The sequence below is a fragment of the Chaetodon trifascialis genome, chromosome 23, assembly GCF_039877785.1.
Source record: "Chaetodon trifascialis isolate fChaTrf1 chromosome 23, fChaTrf1.hap1, whole genome shotgun sequence".
Taxonomy (NCBI): domain Eukaryota; kingdom Metazoa; phylum Chordata; class Actinopteri; order Chaetodontiformes; family Chaetodontidae; genus Chaetodon; species Chaetodon trifascialis.
Genome location: NC_092078.1, coordinates 16,958,839 through 16,977,740, shown reverse-complemented (window position 1 = coordinate 16,977,740; position 18,902 = coordinate 16,958,839). Strand labels below are relative to the sequence as shown.

The 18,902-nt window shown below is 43.0% G+C and overlaps 1 protein-coding gene across 1 annotated transcript; it reads left to right on the top strand.

Moving 5' to 3' along the window:
- Positions 1-1,440: 1,440 nt before the first annotated feature.
- Positions 1,441-18,482, top strand: LOC139351832 (uncharacterized). Its single transcript, XM_070993839.1, has 7 exons — positions 1,441-1,480; positions 1,649-1,987; positions 2,109-2,216; positions 2,312-2,346; positions 2,496-2,623; positions 10,154-10,347; positions 18,208-18,482. The coding sequence occupies exons 1-7, from the start codon at positions 1,441-1,443 to the stop codon at positions 18,480-18,482; spliced, it is 1,119 nt and encodes a 372-aa protein (XP_070849940.1).
- Positions 18,483-18,902: the final 420 nt, after the last annotated feature.

The window sequence follows — 18,902 nt, the reverse complement described above, 5'->3', positions numbered from 1 at the left end:
AGAATAATCAAACGTATTGAATTTACAGCAAATACACATGTGGACGACCACGAAATATCAAACGCCATAATTTCATGGTGATGGAGATGAAGAGGAGAGAGAAGGAGCAGTGTGGCCACAGTGAAGAACTCCAAAGGGATTTCTCTGAGTTTGTCTCACTAATAAGAAACAGGAGGCCTGAATGAGAGAGAGAAGTGGAGACTTGTGTTGTTTATGCTGCCAGCAGACTCAGGAAGCTGGAGATAGCATCATTATGCACTTTAGTGATGGAGTCTCTTTCATTTTGTCTCAGGAATATGATGGTGTTTCATGGAGCAGGAGACAGAAGGAACACTGTCTGTAGCTCCACTGACTGCAGCAGAGGAGCAGTGGGTGAGGTTCACATCACTTGTTTGACAAGAAGGGAGTGCACAGTGTGGTCTGACCTCAACTGAACATGTCATGAGTCAACAGTCATGAGTCCTGTGAGAAGACAGCCTGAAATGATGAAGCAGTGAATAAAAAATGACAAAATGAGGAGCTTCTCTGAAAACACACAGCACATGAATCAGTGCAGCAACTGGATATTTTGACTGTGAAGTCAAAATCAGTCATGATGTGGTCAATATACAGTTTAGTTTAGAATTTGACCTCCATCTGCCTGTTGTTGTAGGTCACTGCGGAGACAAACAGCACTGTGTCAGTGAGCTGTCTGTATGATTAATGATTTCGACCTGAGGAAGCTCGGCCTTCAGCTCTCTGCATCAGAACCAAACACAACAAAGGCCTTCAGAGAAGAAAAGGACTGGAAAGTGAAAGTTTTTTGTATCTGTAGAAATCTTTGAGTATTTTTTTATACTGTGTCAACCTGTGTTGCTGAGAAAAAGATTTTCATTTGAGACTCACTGATTTTGGTATATTTTTAGAGCACAGCTTTTGATTTTTCCTGCGGTCAGTGAACATGGCACATGAGCATGATGCAACACTGAAGTGTCCTGGCGTGGGCAATTGCTAAATCACATTGTTATTATATTTTAATATATATTTACATGTCATGTAAATATGGAATACAGCAGCTTTCACTTTTAACGTCTGCTTTATCTGTATGTGTGTAATAAGACAACAGTGTATGAGGTAGGAAAAGAACAGTTGATGAAGACGAAGCACATCAAAGATGACACTTCCTCAAACTATATGGACTATTACATACTGATACATCTGTTGTAGACTTTGACTTATGTTCAAACATTTCCTCAACGATCTAAAGTGTTATCAAACCAGACAATAACTTCCTCCTGTTCTCCTTGCAGCTATTCATTTGCAGCCAATTTCATTTATATTGTGAGTGTGAGCAGCCGGATAAACCAAAGACACTCCGCCTCTTTACGTTGAGATTGTTCTCGCTGGAGCACAGTTCAGTTCCAACCATTGCAGTGGTGCTCTCATACTGAACACACAAAGATGAACTTTACCTTGATCACAGCTTTACTCTGTACCTTCTGTAAGTACCCATATGTGGATTTTTTTTCTCAATTCAACAATTTCTAACTCTCCCTCAGTGATCTGCCAGAACCAAAATGTACTTTTCTATAATTCCATCATTTACGAGCACTGTTTGCTTCCTGTTGAGCTCCAGGTTTGTGGATAATTATCATGCTATTTGTTTCAGTTTGGATCTCAGTTTCTGAGTTTCACACTGTGGAGGTTCAGCCTGGTGAAGAAGTCACACTGCTGTGCTCCAACTTCACAGCTGTGCCCTCTCACATATTCTGGTTCAAACTGGCCAACAGACACAATATCAGCTGCATCTCCTCCATGATGAGCTCCGATGGCAACACATCATTCTGTGATGGATTTCAAAACAGCAAATTTAATATGACTTCCAACAGCAAGACCCTCTTTCTAAAGATCAAACAAGTGGATTCATCTGACTCTGGACTGTATTTCTGTGGATTTTACTTGGATGAAAAGTCAGTAATTGTCAGTGCAACATATTTAAAGATTCAAGGTAAGATTGCTGTTCTGTCTTGTCTACATTTTGATTGGAAAGAAACAGATTTTTAGTCACTGTCAAAATGAAGACTGATCTGTCAACAGAAAGTTTCATTCATTGATATTTGTTGTTGAAGTGTTTGATGGATTAACAAAGCTGATGAGTGTGATCCTCGCCGGTCTGACTGCTTTCATTAACGTGGTCGTCATTTGTCTGGCTGTTCAAATCAAAAAGCCTCACAAAGGTACGTGTACTTTGTTTTATTGTGTTTGAACATGAAATGTATGAAAAACAACATTTAACAGTTCATGAAAAGGCCATTTTATGTCTGTCTTTCAGCAGATAATGAAGAGCAGAATCCACAATGGACAGAGGTGAATCAGACTTTGAGTTTCATTAGTGAATTTTTTTATAATTTATCAAGACTTTTAGGAGTCATTCCAGGAGTTTCTTCAATAGTTAAATAACATAAATAACTGATGCTGACGAAGTCGTCTGAGAGGTGTCTGCCTCTTATTTGCAGAATCTGGACTCTGATGACCTGAAGAATGCAGCACTGAGTTCGTCTTCAACAGCAAACAGGAGGCCTGAATCAGAGAGAGAAGTGCAGACTCGTGTTGTTTATGCAGCCAGCCGACTCAGGAAGCAACTGTAGCTGCAGCTCAATAGATCTGAAGCTTAATCATATTAATGTGCTGTTCAGTGTGTAATGGAACAAATGTAATACTGGAATAAATATCAAACATTCTGCATTTCTATTGATACTTCAATTTTTATTTTTTTATTTTTTTAATTCCTGGTGTTTCCACTCACTCTTTTATTGACATATTGAAAATATGCAGTTCAATGGAAACACACTCAATGAGTCGACAGCTCATGAGAGCAGCAGACATCAGTGTTGAACAAAGGCACAGCCTTATGACAGTCAATGTTGTTTCTCTCCGGTCATTAGTGATGTGTCGGTCCCGAACGAAACGGCTCTTAGAGCTGGCTCTTTGAAGTAAACGATCGGAGCCGGCTCTTGCCTGGGAGCTGGAGCGGGTGGTGGGTTTTTTGTTTTTTGTTTTTTTTCCCTCAACTTTTTTTCTGTTCAAACCTTACATGATTGGTCAACTACATGATGTGCGGTGGCTTCAATGTGTACGCACTGAGCAGGAGGGGGAGGAGCAGGGGTTACAGACACAGCGTACGTGCGTGCGCGCACACACACACACACACACACACACAGAGCTGCGACAGACAAAACGCTGGAAAGGTGAGAAAATGAGTGAACTCAGGAAATACAGTCAAATTTGATATAAAGTATGTTTTGTGCATTAGTAATTAATCTTACACGTATATGCTCCTCCTCCTCTGGTACAGTAGCTGGTTTCTGGCTGGGCTCGTGATTTCCCATCTTGTTTTCTGTATTTATTTTAATTTTCCTTAAACTTGAAAGTTTTAATTTTTGGTTGAATTGGACATCTAAAGACATATTTTATGGACAAACATTTAAAAGTTGTGGATGACCTTTGCGACCTCCGATATTTCACGGATACACTCTGCACTGGCCTACTGACAGAAAAAGCCTGCTTCGGCCTGATTGTAGTGTAAATTTTTCTAACAGATATGTGATGATGTCATGTATTCACTCGAGAAATAGAATATAGTGTTATAATCAATGGTAGCAAATGACTGAAGAAGATAGATTTGTTGAGCCGTATATTATAGTAGCTCTGATGAAGTGTGTTATTGTGATGCACTGCCCTCAGAATGACACCTGGCCACAGCCAATATACTGAGCATGAATCTGTGATACACTGAGACAGAAGGGGGAGTGATCATGGATATGACGGAAGGAGAATGCTCATGGTCTGAGAGTTGAGGACAGTGTTCGCTGCCCGAGATTTTAAAACCCCCTTCCTCGAAACCCTTCATCGTGAAACCCCCCTTCGTGGCCTTGTAGGTGTTTGGGCAGCTACTGCTCCTGAGATTTTGAAACCCCCCTTCGTGGGGTGTGCAGGTGTTCTGGCAGCTGCTACTGTGTGTGACCTAACATAACCTCACTGTCCTGAAGTAACCTTAAAGCATATACTCTTTCTAATTATGTGTTTACTATAATCACTGATGGATTGAAAGTTGTCACGATCACTTTATGTGCACTTAATGACCAAAGTATTGTTTTTATGCTTTTTGTTATACACTCTGTGCCTGCAATAAAGTTGTAAACTTTTACCTTAAGTATTAAACAAAAAACAAAAGATAATGATGTAATTTGGGAGGAATAGAGAGAAAAATAAATTGACTGCCTCCTTGGGATGCACCTTTAATGTAACGATGCAAATCTGGGAAAGATAGGTGATATTAAGGTCAGGACAGTTGCCCTGAGATGACCTTACGGTGTAAGATGAGAAGCAACTCATAAAAAAAAAAGATGCCCACAGGGCGTGGTAAACACCTAGCTGAAGTGTATAAAAATAGAGCACTGACCACTGTACTTCGGAGCTCGTCAGGATTGCACTTTTTATGTTTCTGAGCGTGTTCCCCTTTATTGTGCACAATAAAGTATTTTTGCTCCTCGGACTTCTGACTCCTGCAGAGTTTATTCTCACCGGACTCTTATCGGACTTCTGACTCCTGTCTTATCAGACACCTTTTTCGACTCTTTTTCATTTTTATTGGACATCCTCTATTTTACTTGACACCCTTTAACTTTATTGGATTTTTACATTTTTTATCTTTATTGGGCATTTTGTTAAAAAAGAAGGATTTCTTTGAAAACAATTGGACGGCTATTTTTGAGTGTTTTGGGCCTGATTGTGGTTTGTGCATTTGGCCTTCACAATCCACCACAAAAGCCTGCTGGCAGCTAAAGCTAATTAGCACCAAGATGCCTCTTTTCTCCACAGATGTGCCTCTTTTCTCCACAGATGACCTCTACAAACTTCTGCAGCAGGTTGCAGTGTTGGAAACTAAAGTCCAGCGTCTGGAAATAAACGCAGAAGTGACTTTGTGGAAATGACAGCACTTTGCCACTGACTCAAAACAGCGGACTGGAGAATGCTAACATCCAGCTAATTAGCTCTGATACAGCTCCCTCGAAACTAAAGGGCTGTGTACCGGGTGATAAATCTGCCAGTATTAGTCCCCCCTGGAATGCTCTCGGGGCAAAGCCCAAGAGTAAATCAGCTGATATGGGGAGACGTCCAACAGGCAGAACCCAGTGCCCAGAGATCTGTGATGCGACAGGCTGGCCTGCATTATCATCCTACTCAACACCTGTGCAGAGTAAGACACAGCCGTGGATAAAAGCTAAAGGGAAGATGAGCAACAAAGCTCCCAAACCAGCTAGTGTGCAGTTACAAAATCGGTTTGCTCCACTACTGCAGGACCCCGGATCTCCAACTGAAAACCTGGATAACTTCTCGGACTCACAGAGAAGGGTAAGGCCCGACAGGAAGTCAGAAGCTAGAAAGCTACAAGGAAAGCTACTGACTGGTCCTGAGACTCTGATTGTTGGTGATTCTGCTATTAAAGATGTGGGAAGAATGTACAGCAGAAACACAAAAGTGTTGTGCTTTCCTGATGATACAGTCTCCAACATGACCGACAAAATCCTCAGTATTGTTGCAGAAATTCCAACTCTGAAATACCTTATACTGCACACAGGGGCAAATGATATTGCGAACCGACAATCTGAAGTGCTCAAACGAGATTTAGGTAAACTGCTAAATGCAGTGAGCTCTCTGAATGCTGAAGTCTTCTTCAGTGGGCCTTTACCACCAGTCAGAGGAGGAGGAGAGAGATTCAGCAGATTGTTGGCAGTAAACAGATGGCTTTCAACTGCATGTGATGTCCACTCAGTGCATTTTATTGACAATTTCAACTTTTTCTGGGACTGCAGACATTTTTTCAAAGGAGACGGACTTTCCCTAAACAAGTCAGGAGTAAAACTTTTTGCCTCCAACCTATCTTTCTTCCTGCGTCACACTGTTCCCACTCCAAAGGACAAGAGACAAGAGGAATCCAAACAAAAGCAGCAAATACCAAAACATGAAGGAGAACCAACTCTCCCCCCGCCTGGATGCTCTAACCATGAGGGATGCCAGAGCAAAAAAGCGGATGCCTCATGTCCTCCACCAGAGGCCACTGCTCGTGAGGATTCACTGACTCCAACCACTAAAACTCCACCTAGGCCACCATCTCCAACTGCTCAAACTCCATCCAACTCATCATCTTCACTGGGTATCCCATCACCCTCCTCCCCCCTACTGGAGCTTACTGACCAAATGAACAAACTTGTCAGTGCTGGTATCAGGCTCACTCCTCGCCCATCTGGGATCCTGTCCCCCCAAATTCCACCTCGCCCCCTACAACCACCCTGTCCCCCTCCACCACCACAGCGCCGACGGGCACCACCTCCACCCCTTCCACGGCTTGATCTGAACCTACTCCAGTCCCCTAGTAAGAGCCCAGCACAGCCACCTATTTGTGTTGGTAACTGATGTGTTCTGGGTCCAGCTTTTAAGGCAAATGTTATGCCTGACTTTTCCAAGGAAAAGCCAGGGCCCATTGTGCCAGAAGCTTCATTGATTCATGTCTCCTTAGGTAGGAGAAGAAGATCGGTCCATCTCTCCAGAAACATTGCATCATCGAATTTAACATGTATTCCATGTCAGCCACAGTATGTTCTAAAAAATGGTGATGTTAGACTTTTTAGCACATTTAAGTTAGCTCTTTTAAATGTTAGGTCTTTGGCAGGCAAATTATTTTTAATCAATGACTTTATCATCAAGCACAAGCTTGATTTTATGTTTTTAACTGAAACTTGGTTAGGACAAAATAACAGCACAGCAGTTCTCAATGAGTCAGCCCCTCCGAATTTCAGTTTCATAAGTGAAGTAAGAATGCACAAGAGAGGAGGCAGAGTCGCCATTTTGTTTAATGATAGCATTCAATGCAAGAGAGTCTCTTACAGTCAGTTTGAATCTTTTGAATATGTTGCCATTCAATCAAAGTTTCCCTGTCGATCAGTCTTCGTAACCATCTACAAGCCCCCTAAATACAATGCAAAGTTTTCTGATGAGTTTGCCAATCTACTGTCTGTTGTTTGTATTGATTTTGACTGTGTTGTGTTAGTGGGTGACTTCAACATTCATGTTGATAATCTCAAAGATGGATGTGCTAAAGAACTTCTAAACATCCTGGATCATTTTGGCCTATCTCAGCACGTAACACATTCAACACATAACAAAGGGCATATATTAGATCTGGTTATCTCCAAAGGGCTTAATATCTCTGAGGTTGTGGTGACGGATGTTGCTCTTTCTGATCACTGCTGTGTGTCATTTAAAATGGCCACACCTGCTATTCGTAACAAAAGTGAACAGAGGTAATCAAAAAGCGTTATATTAATGATAACACCTGTGCAGTCTTCACTCAGTCTTTTACACCATCACCAACACTGCCCTCAGCGTCAACTGATGACCTTGTAAATGATTTCAGTTCCAAAGTTATGACTATTATTGACTCCATTGCTCCAATTAAGACCAAAGTTTTGTCAGGAAGGAAAAAGGCACCTTGGAGAAACACCACACTGGTCAAAGTCCAGAAAAGAGTCTGCAGACAGGCAGAGCGCAGGTGGCGAAAAACCAAACTCCAGGTTCATTATGAAATTTACAAAAATAGTCTCTACACCTATAACCATGAACTAAAGAAGGCAAGGCAAGCATTCTTCTCAGAGATTATCAACAGAAACTGTAATAATGCCCGCACTTTATTTTCTGTTGTGGACAGACTGACAAACCCCACAGCATCAGTCCCTCCTGAGCTGCTATCCAACAAGTCATGCAATGATTTTGCAGCCTTTTTTACAGATAAAATTTCAAGGATAAGACAAACAGTATGCAGCTCCAACTCAGGCAAAATGATAAGTCCATCTGTGCCTTCTTGTTCTCCAGTTAATCTAGCACATTTTAACCTTCTAGATCATACAAGGCTGACAGAAACTGTATCACAGTTAAAATCCACAACATGCTGCCTTGATACTCTGCCAACAAAGTTTTTTAAAAATGTTTTTAATTGCATAGCTCCAGATGTGTTGCAGATAATAAATAATTCTCTTCAGTCCGGTCAGTTTCCCCAGGCCTTGAAAACTGCAGTAATAAAACCTCTCCTACAAAAGACTAATCTGGATGCTTCAGTTATAAGTAACTACAGGCCAATATCAAATCTTACCTCTCTAGGAAAAATTATTGAAAGGGTTGTTTTTCAATAAATGCATGCTTTCATGATGCAGAACAATCGTTTTAATGCATTTCAGTCTGGATTTCGTCCACACCACAGCACTGAGACTGTACTTATCAAAGTTTTAAATGACATACATCTGAATAATGATGCTTCCAAAACCTCAGTTTTAGTATTATTAGATCTCAGTGCTGCCTTTGACACGGTTGATCATGACATACTTCTTGACAGACTGGAAAAGTGGGTGGGACTTACTGGCACTGTACTACACTGGTTCAAATCCTATTTACAAGATAGAGACTACTTTGTGTCAATTGGTGAGCATGTGTCTGAACGAAAGAAGATGATGTGTGGGGTGCCACAAGGGTCCATTCTCGGACCACTTCTTTTCAATATCTACATGTTGCCCCTAGCTCAGATTATGGAGCATCATAATATTTCTTATCATACTTACGCAGATGTTACACAACTTTATATTTCTGTGTCATCACATGACTACAGTCCCTTACTTTCACTGAGTGAGTGTATTCATCAAATCAATGAGTGCCAGAATTTTCTTCAGCTAAATGCAGATAAGACAGAAGTGATTGTTTTTGGCCCCAAAAATGAAAGGTCAAAGATCAGTGCTCAACTTAACTCCATGTCACTGACAACAACAGATAAAGCCAGACATCTTGGTGTAATTATTGATTCGGACCTGAATTTTAACAACCATTTAAAGCTGATTACCAAATCAGCCTACTACCACCTGAAAAATATAACCAGAATCAAGGGTTGTCTGTTCAAAGAAGACATGGAAAAACTTGTTCATGCATTCATTTTCAGTAGGTTGGACTATTGCAATGGAGTCTTTACTGGCCTAAACAAAAAATCAATTAGGCAACTACAGCTGATCCAAAAATGCGGCTGCACGAGTCCTTACAAACACCAGAAAAATGGACCATATCACACCAGTCCTCAGATCACTACATTGGCTTCCTGTGAGTCAAAGAATAGACTTTAAAATCTTACTGTTGGTCTATAAAGCATTAAATGGTCTAGGACCAAAATATATTCTAGATTTATTGACTCCATATGAAGTATCCAGACCTCTCGGGTCATCAGGGACAGGTCTATTGTGTGTTCCCAGAATCAGAACCAAACAAGTGAAGCAGCTTTCAGTTATTATGCTCCTCACCTGTGGAACATTCTCCCTGCACACCTGAGGTCTGCACCAAGTGTCAGCTCATTTAAATCAGGGTTGAAAACATTATTATTTGCTACAGCTTTTACTTAAAGTAAATGTATTTGCTCAATGGTTTTAATCATTTTAAATGCTAAATTATTGTCTTTTACTGGCTTCTGTTTTTAATTTTCCTTTAATTGTATTTTACTCTTCTAATCAAAATGTATGATTTTTATGCTTCTGTAAAGCACTTTGAATTGCCTAGTGTATGAATTGTGCTATACAAATGAATTTGCCTTGCCTTGCCTTGCCTTACACATCATTTTACATTATTTTGGGAATAAATTAATTTAAGCAACAAAAAGTCTGAGGAGCCACTTGGGAGCTGAAAGAGCTGGCTCTTTTATGAGAGCCGAGCTGTGAGAACCATCTCTCTTAAAAGAACCGGAATTCCCATCACTACTGGTCATCTCTGCTGGTTGCTTCAGGCTGGATCTCTGTGTCAGGATCTGAGTCTCGGACTGTGGAGGTTCAGCCTGCTGTGACACACTGCTGTGCTCCAACAAGTCCATCCATCCAGCTCAGACAGACTGGTTCAGACTGGCCGACAGAAGCAAACCCCACTGTCTCTCCTCTATGTACACGTCTTTTATTAGTATTACAGACTTCCTGTCTGACAGGAAACAGTGCGTGAAGTTGGGGAAACACGTCTCCGACTCAAAGACCGTCAGCACCGGATGCACCCAGGGCTGCATTCTGTCTCCTCTGCTCTTCTCCCTGTATATGAACAGCTGCACCTCCAGTCACCAGTCTGTCAAGCTCCTGAAGTTTGCGGACAACACCACCCACACCACCCACAGGTGGGAGGTTGACCATCTAGTGACCTGGTGCAACCAGATCAAACTAGAGTTCAACACTCTGAAGACAGTGGAGATGGTTGTGGACTACAGGAAGAACTCAGCCTCACCTGCCCCCATCACCCTCTGTGACTCCACTATTGACACTGTGGAGTCTTTCCGCTTTCTGGGAACTATCATCTCCCAGGACCTCAAGTGGGAGCCGAACATCAGCTCCCTCATCAAGAAAGCACAGCAGAGGATGTACTTCCTACGGCAGCTGAAGAAATTCAGTCTGCCAAAGACAATGATGGTGCACTTCTACACAGCCATCATTGAGTCCATCCTCACCTCCTCCATCACCATCTGGTACGCAGTGTGTCATTCGGTCTGCAGAGAAGGTGATTGACTGCAATCTCCCGTCTCTCTAGGACATGTACACCTCCAGGACCCTGGGGCATGCAGGAAAGATTGTGGCTGATCCCTCTCACCTCGGACACAAACTCTTCGAGACACTCCCCTCTGACAGGAGGCTGTGGTCCATCAGGACCAAAACCTCACGCCACAAGAACAGTTTTTTCCTGTCTGCTGTCAGCCTTATCAACAAGGCCCGGAACCCCCCCGACACTCTTCACACTCCACCTCTGCCTCTACTTGTCACATTGACATTGCCATAACTCTGCCATACTCTACATTAATGCTCAGCTTGGATTTCCTTGTTCCCATTTGCAATTCAATTCAATTCAATTCAATTTTATTTGTATAGCGCCAAATCACAACAGAAGTTGTCTCAGGACACTTTCCATATAGAGCTGGTACAGACCAAGCTCTTTTATCTACAAAGAAACCAACAATTCCCCCATGAGCAAGCACTTGGCGACAGTGGCGAGGAAAAACTTCCTTTTAACAGGCAGAAACCTCGAGCAGAACCAGACTCTGGGTGGGCGGCCATCTGCCTCGACTGGTTGGGTAAGAGAGGAAGAGCAAGAGAGGGAGAGTGAGACAGACAGACAGACAGACAGACAGACAGACAGACAGACAGACAGACAGACAGACAGAAAAGCAGTCAGAGAGAGAGAGAGAGAGACAGAGACAGAGAGACAGACATGCAGTCACAGTAACAGTGACAGTGGATGTAATAACAGCAGTAGCAGTTGCAGTGGATGTCAGGCAGGGCCAAGGCAGGAGATGCAGCTGAAATCCACAATCCAGATTCAGCCACTGTCCATGGGAACCTGCAAGACGACAAAGCACAGAGACTCCGGGGAAGGAGCTAAGTTAGTAACACGCCGTGGTAGGACATGAGAGCGTGCGGATGGAGAGGGACAGAAGGACGGAGGAGCTCGGTGTATCTTTGGATGTCCCCCGACAGTCTAATCCTATAGCAGCATAACTAGGGGCTGGTCCAGGACAAGCCTGAGCCAGCCCTAACTATAAGCTTTATCAAAAAGGAAAGTTTTAAGCCTACTCTTAAATGTAGAGACAGTGTCTGCCTCCCGGACAAAGACTGGAAGATGGTTCCACAGGAGAGGAGCTTGATAGCTAAATGCTCTGACTCCTGTTCTGCTTTTTGAGACTTTAGGAACCATAAGTAGACCTGCATTCTGGGAACGCAGTGTTCGAGTGGGGCAATAAGGTACTATGAGCTCTTTAAGATAAGAAGGTGCCTGGCCATTTATGGCTTTGTAAGTAAGGAGGAGAATTTTAAACTCTATTCTAAACTTTACAGGGAGCCAGTGCAAAGTGGCGAGTATTGGAGAAATATGATCTCGCTTCCTGGTTTTTGTCAGAACACGTGCTGCAGCGTTCTGGAGCAACTGGAGAATATTCAGCAGCGAATTTGGGCAGCCTGATAGTAAAGAATTGCAATAATCCAGCCTGGAAGTTACGAATGCATGGACTAGTTTTTCTGCATCATTTTGAGACAAAATATGCCTGATTTTTTGCGATATTACGTAGGTGAAAAAAGGCAGTCCTTGAAATTTGTTTTACATGGGAGTGAAAGGACATGTCTTGGTCAAAGATAACTCCCAGATTCTTTACAGTGGTGCTGGAGGCCAGCGCAATGCCATCCATAACTGCTATGTCATCAGAAAGTGACTTTCTAAGATGTTTAGGGCCTACTACTATAACTTCATTTTTGTCCGAGTTTAGTATCAGAAAATTGCAGGTCATCCAGGTCTTTATGTCATGAAGACATGCTTGTAGTCTAGTTAACTGACTGGTTTCTTCCGGTTTCATTGATAAATATAGCTGGGTATCATCTGCATAGCAATGAAAATTTATTGAGTGCTTCCTGATAATCTTACCTAAAGGAAGCATATATAAGGTGAATAGAATTGGTCCAAGCACAGAACCCTGCGGAACTCCATAGCTGACTTTAGTGAGCACAGAGGAGTCGTCATTAACGCGTACAAACTGAGAGCGATCTGACAAGTAGGATTTAAACCAGCTTAGCGCAGTTCCCTTAATGCCAATGAAATGTTCCAGTGTCTGCAATAGGATGCCATGGTCAATGGTGTCAAATGCAGCACTAAGATCCAGTAAGACTAGTACAGAGACAAATCCTTTATCAGATGCAATTAGAAGGTCATTTGTAACTTTAACCAGTGCTGTCTCTGTGCTATGATGCACTCTAAATCCTGACTGGAAATCCTCGAATAAACTATTATTGTTTAGAAAGTCGCACAGCTGATTGGCAACTGCTTTCTCAAGAGTTTTTGAGAGAAAGGGAAGGTTGGATATCGGTCTATAGTTGGCTAAAACCCCTGGATCAAGAGTAGGCTTTTTCAGTAGCGGTTTTATCACAGCTACTTTAAAGGACTGTGGTACGTAGCCTGTTGATAAAGAGAGATTGATCATGTCTAAAACTGAAGAGTCAATTAGAGGTAATACTTCTTTAAACAGCTTAGTCGGGATTGGCTCTAAAATACAGGTAGATGATTTTGATGATGAAATTATTGAAATTAGTTGGTGAAGGTCAACAGGAGTAAAACAGTCTAAAACTGCGACAGACTGAGTAACAGTTTCTACGATTTCTGCGTTTGAAGACAAAACAGTACCTGTTAACGGCAGGAGTCGATGAATTCTGTCTCTAATAGTTAGAATTTTATCATTAAAGAAGCTCATGAAGTCATTACTGTTCAGAGCTAAAGGAATACATGGTTCAACAGAATTATGGCTCTCTGTCAGCCTGGCTACAGTGCTGAAGAGAAACCTGGGATTGTTCTTATTTTCCTCTATTAGTGCAGAGTAATAGGCTGCCCTGGCACTGCGGAGGGCTTTCCTGTATATTTTAAGACTGTCTTGCCAGGCGGACCGAAATTCTTCCAAATTGGTAGAACGCCATTTCCTTTCTATTTTCCGTGAAGTTTGCTTTAATTTGCGGGTTTGAGGAGTATACCATGGAGCTAACCTCCTATGTTTAATTTTCTTCTTTTTTAGGGGAGCAACAGAGTCAAGTGTCATACGCAATGATCCTGTAGCACCATCAACCAGGAAGTCAATCTGGGAGGGACTAACGTTAGCATAAGACTCCTCTGTTGTATTGAGACATGGCATTGAATTAAATACTGATGGGATCATATCCTTAAATTTAGCTACAGCACTATCAGACAGGAGTCTGGTATAAGAATTTTTGCCTACTGGCTGGTAGTCTGGTAATATGAATTCGAAAGTTATTAAATGATGGTCTGATAAAAGAGGATTCTGTGAGGAGACTATTAAGTCTTCGATTTCAATGCCATATGTCAGAACAAGGTCGAGGGCGTGGTTAAAACAGTGAGTCGGTTCATGTACATTCTGGCGGAAGCCAACTGAGTCTAATACTGAGATAAACGCAGTGCTAAGGCTGTCATTATCAACGTCGACATGTACATTAAAGTCACCTACAATAATTACTTTATCTGCTTCAAGAACTAAGCTTGATAGAAACTCCGAGAACTCAGCTATAAATTCGGAGTAAGGACCAGGAGAGCGGTATACTACAACAAATAAAAGTGGCTGCACTGTTTTCCATTTCTCATGAGAAAGAGTGAAAACAAGGCTTTCAAATGAGTTGTAGTCGAGTTTAGGTTTAGGGTTGATCAAAAGGCTTGAGTCAAAAATGGCTGCAACTCCACCTCCTCTGCCGCTGCCTCGAGGAATGTGAGTATTAATATGGCTCGGAGGAGTAGCTTCATTTAGGCTCACATACTCTTCAGGAGACAGCCAGGTTTCAGTCAGACAAAATAAATCAACATTATGGTCTGATATTAACTCATTTACTAGAACAGCTTTAGAGGACAGAGATCTGATGTTAAGGAGTCCACATTTAATTCTCCTATCTTGTTGTACTATTGCAGAGGTTGTTCTAATTTTAATTAGATTCTTATGTTTAACTCCTCTTTTCTGTACTTTTGGTTTACTTAGTTTACGTGGTTGGGGGGCAGACACAGTCTCTATGGAGTGTTGGGTGGGTAACTGCTCTAATGGAGGCGCAGAGAAGCGTGTAGGACTGCAGCTCTGCCTCCTGGTCTCAACTCTGAGTTGTCAGGGGTTAGGTTCATAAATAAAATCGGTCAGATTTCTAGAGATGAGAGCTGCTCCCTCCAAAGTGGGATGGATGCCGTCTCTCCTAATCAGACCAGGTCTTCCCCAGAAAGTCTGCCAATTATCAATGAAGCCCACACCGTTTGCTGGACACCACCTCGACAGCCAGCGATTGAACGATGACATGCGGCTAAACATGTCATCACTGGTTAGATTTGGCAGGGGTCCAGAGAAAACTACGGAGTCCGACATCGTTTTAGCATATGTACACACCGATTCCACATTAATTTTAGTGACCTCCGATTGGCGTAACCGGGTGTCATTACCGCCGACGTGAATAACAATCTTACGGTATTTACGCTTATCCTTAGCCAGCAGTTTCAAATTTGATTCGACGTTGCCCGCTCTGGCCCCCGGCAGGCATTTGACTATGGTCGCTGGTGTCGCTAACTTCACATTTCTCAAAATGGAGCTGCCAATAATCAGAGTTGGTTTCTCAGCGGATGTGTCGCCGAGTGGGGAGAACCTGTTGGAAACATGAAGTGGTGACCTGTGGGCTTCAGCTTGGGACTATGCTTCCTTCGAACAGTCACCGACTGTTTAACAGCTTATAATGTTCTTAATGTTTTATGTTACACATATACTGGATTATTTGAAACTTGGAGCGCTTTTATAACTCACAATTATGTTTCTTAACATCATTAGCATTGAGCACTTGTTCTTATAGCACTTTTAACAATTCCTTTATATTTTACATTTTACAACTTAATATTTATGCATGATTTTTTACTTATTCTTAATCTATGTATATATATATGTGTGTGTGTGTTTGTCTAAAATTTTTTATAAATGTGTCTTATTATTGCGCCATTTCCTCAAGCAATCCAGTATTTTATGATTTTAGTTACAATGTATTAAATTATTTATATTTATATCCCGCGAACAATCAGCAGTCATTTTAACAGCTTCTTACCTCAACTTCGGGGAATAAGACATCGGGAAGTAAGCCAGGAATCTTGAGAAAAAACATTGTTTTCACACAAGCACACGGTATCCTGACTGCCCTACCTGTGCTGTGGACCACCGATGAAAATTTACATAACAGTCCCACCCTATTTTTATCGTCTTATTTATGTTTCTTACTCTTTTAACTTTTTATTATTTCTTAAAGGATTTTCTATGGGGAGGACTCTCTTTTAACCCTGCTTGGACTTCATTTTAGACGGCTCTTTTTAACAAGACGTTGCTTCTTCCTTTACTCCCTTGTGCCAGTGCCCACCGTAACATCCAAATAGGATGTTACGTTTTTATCTTCACCTAACCCAGACTCTTTTCCTGACCCCAACCCCCTTAAACCAGGCCCTTATCTATCTAAACTTAACCTTTGGCCTTATCTTAACCCTAACCTGGATAATTATCCTGACCTTAATCCCTAAGATCCGGCTGTAACCCTAACCACCATTTTTTCACTCTATAAGTCATATCATTATGATTATAGTGTCACTATTACTCAATGGTTGTGGGAGCCGGATCCATCCATCCATCCATCCATCCATCCATCCATCCATCCATCCATCCATCCATCCATCCATTTTCTCCCGCTTATCCAGGGCTGGGTCGCGGGGGGAGCTAACCTTTTCCCTCTGATGAAGCAACACCGTTGCGAAACGTCAGGGAATCCTTGCTCCTCTGCACAAGACCACACTCGGAGAAACTTCCACCGTGCAGGGCTCCAGGCCTTCCGAGGCATTATAGGCCACACCCGGAGGAAAAGCTAATGCATGCTAACCACTGTGGAGCCAAGCTTTTATTGTTTCAGCAGTAACCAGGGACAAAATCAGCCTGGACATATCTGCACCGACCAGAGAGCCGGACCCAGAAGAAGAAGCAGAATCGAAGCAGCCTCAGTAAAAGGTTGGAGCTCTCTTTGTGTGACTAAACACTATCTTCACAGAGACTGGTTTACTGCATTGGGGCAGAGAGAATGTTTGGACAGACTCACCACAGAACACACACGCACAACTACACACCACAACCACTCATGACACTCACCACACACCCTAACTCAGGAACATTAAACACACTCCATACACCCACCACACATACTACACAGACACCCACTACACACACTACAGTTAAAATACCAAACATTTTCCGTTCATCTACCACACATAGGACACCAAACAATCCTCATACATCCACCACACATACCACACAGAAGACATCAAATAACCCTCATACATTCAGCCCAGGTACACTCCATACATCCACTACACAGCTTAACCAGAGGACAGTGAATAGACCTCATACACTCACTACACACACCCACCACACATACTACACTCAAAATACCAAACATTTTTCAGACATCCACCACACATACTACACAACAGACATCAAACATTTTGCAAACGTCTACCACACACACTACACATCGGACACCAAACACCTCTCATCCATACAACTCCAGCATACCTCATACACAGCATACACATTATCCATACACCCATAACAGAACACGCACATATGCAAACCCCAGAGTACTTACCAACACACAATCATCGATACAACCACTTACCCAACCACCGGATCCAGAGACAAGACACATCAGTAAATTATATTTCAGATTAATACAGGCCACACACCACCTCCGGATTATCAACAATGCAGTATCCGCTAACACATTTCCACCTGGGATGCTCCGACAAACCACCCGTCTCACCAACTTCATCAGACCCGCAGCCCCATCTGAAGAAACTAAAGCAAAGGTAGCAAACAACACCACCACCTGGATGAGCAATAACATGGTGATTCTCAAAGAACACTATACTACTATCATATCCTCTCTGGGCATTCTACCCAAGAACCCACAAGCTCTGCAGATAGCCACTGGCTGGGCTAAGAAGAGGTTTGGCACCAGACTGTCTTCCACCACTCTCCACACAGTTGAACATCAGATTGAAAACCAGCAACAAAACCACGAACCACTTCCCCAGCACCCCCAACCCTTCCCTCCCTCCCCCTTGACTTCCCCTCTCCCTCTTCCTAACCCAATCAAAGACAATCGCCAACCATCCCAAAAACACCCCCCATATCTCCTTCCCCACACACTCCCCCTTCCCCTTCAACAAACAAGATGAAAAAACTCTCTCCCCTCCATCCCAGAAGACCCTGAAGAAGATTTCCCTGAACTGCCACCAGCCGAAGCCCCACACAAACTCACCCCCTATCTGGGCACAGCCAATCCAGCGACAGTGGAAACCCACCCCCAGATTCCCCACACTCAATCCACAAGGGCCCCCCCAGCGATGCCCAATTCAGGGTTATCTCCACAAGCCGAACACTCTCAAAGTACTTTCAGTAAGACCCAAAGCCCCCCCCCCCCCCCCCCTTCCCCAAACCCGAAAGAACCCAGGGCTTCTCCCAACACCCGTCATTAAGACGAGAACACAGCAATCTATTCACCCCTTGTTACCCAGTATCCCTATCTACACTAGACCCCCACTACCAGGATGACAACTACAACCACACAAACATCACCGACAGGACAACCCCAACACAGGCTACCTACCACTGGGACAATACCTACAGAAGAGGAAAACAACATAAGAAAACTCAATCTCCAGCCTCCCCCTGCTTTGCCCACCACACCTGGAACTCCAACAACAGACAGTTTAGTATCCCCCTTCTCCCCTCCCCCTTCCCCACCCCAACTGAAGTCACCCCCCATTACACAAACACCATTGGCCCCTAATACATCCACCCCCCTACCCCCTAGACCCACCAAAAAGATCAATACACCGGCCATGACAACCCTACTGGACAACGATAATAGATGTGGACCCGATCCCCAACTCTCCCCCATCCTACCCATTACACCAGCACCCCTGGGAAGAATCCACAAGACACCCCCCTTCCCTCTTCTCCCATCCCCACCTCAACAGATGGAACCCGGAACAACCAATAACAGAATCATCTTTCCGAACCAGAAAACACAAAGAGTAGAGGCCCCAACTCAAGTACCATCAACAACTGGAAACATACCAAAACAACCTCCAACAACCCAACCCACCAAGCCCACATCCATGCCCGAATCCCATATTTCAGTATACACCATTGACAATATTCTCCCTTTCTCCCAAGCAGATGGCACCGGGGACCAGGCAGACCTACT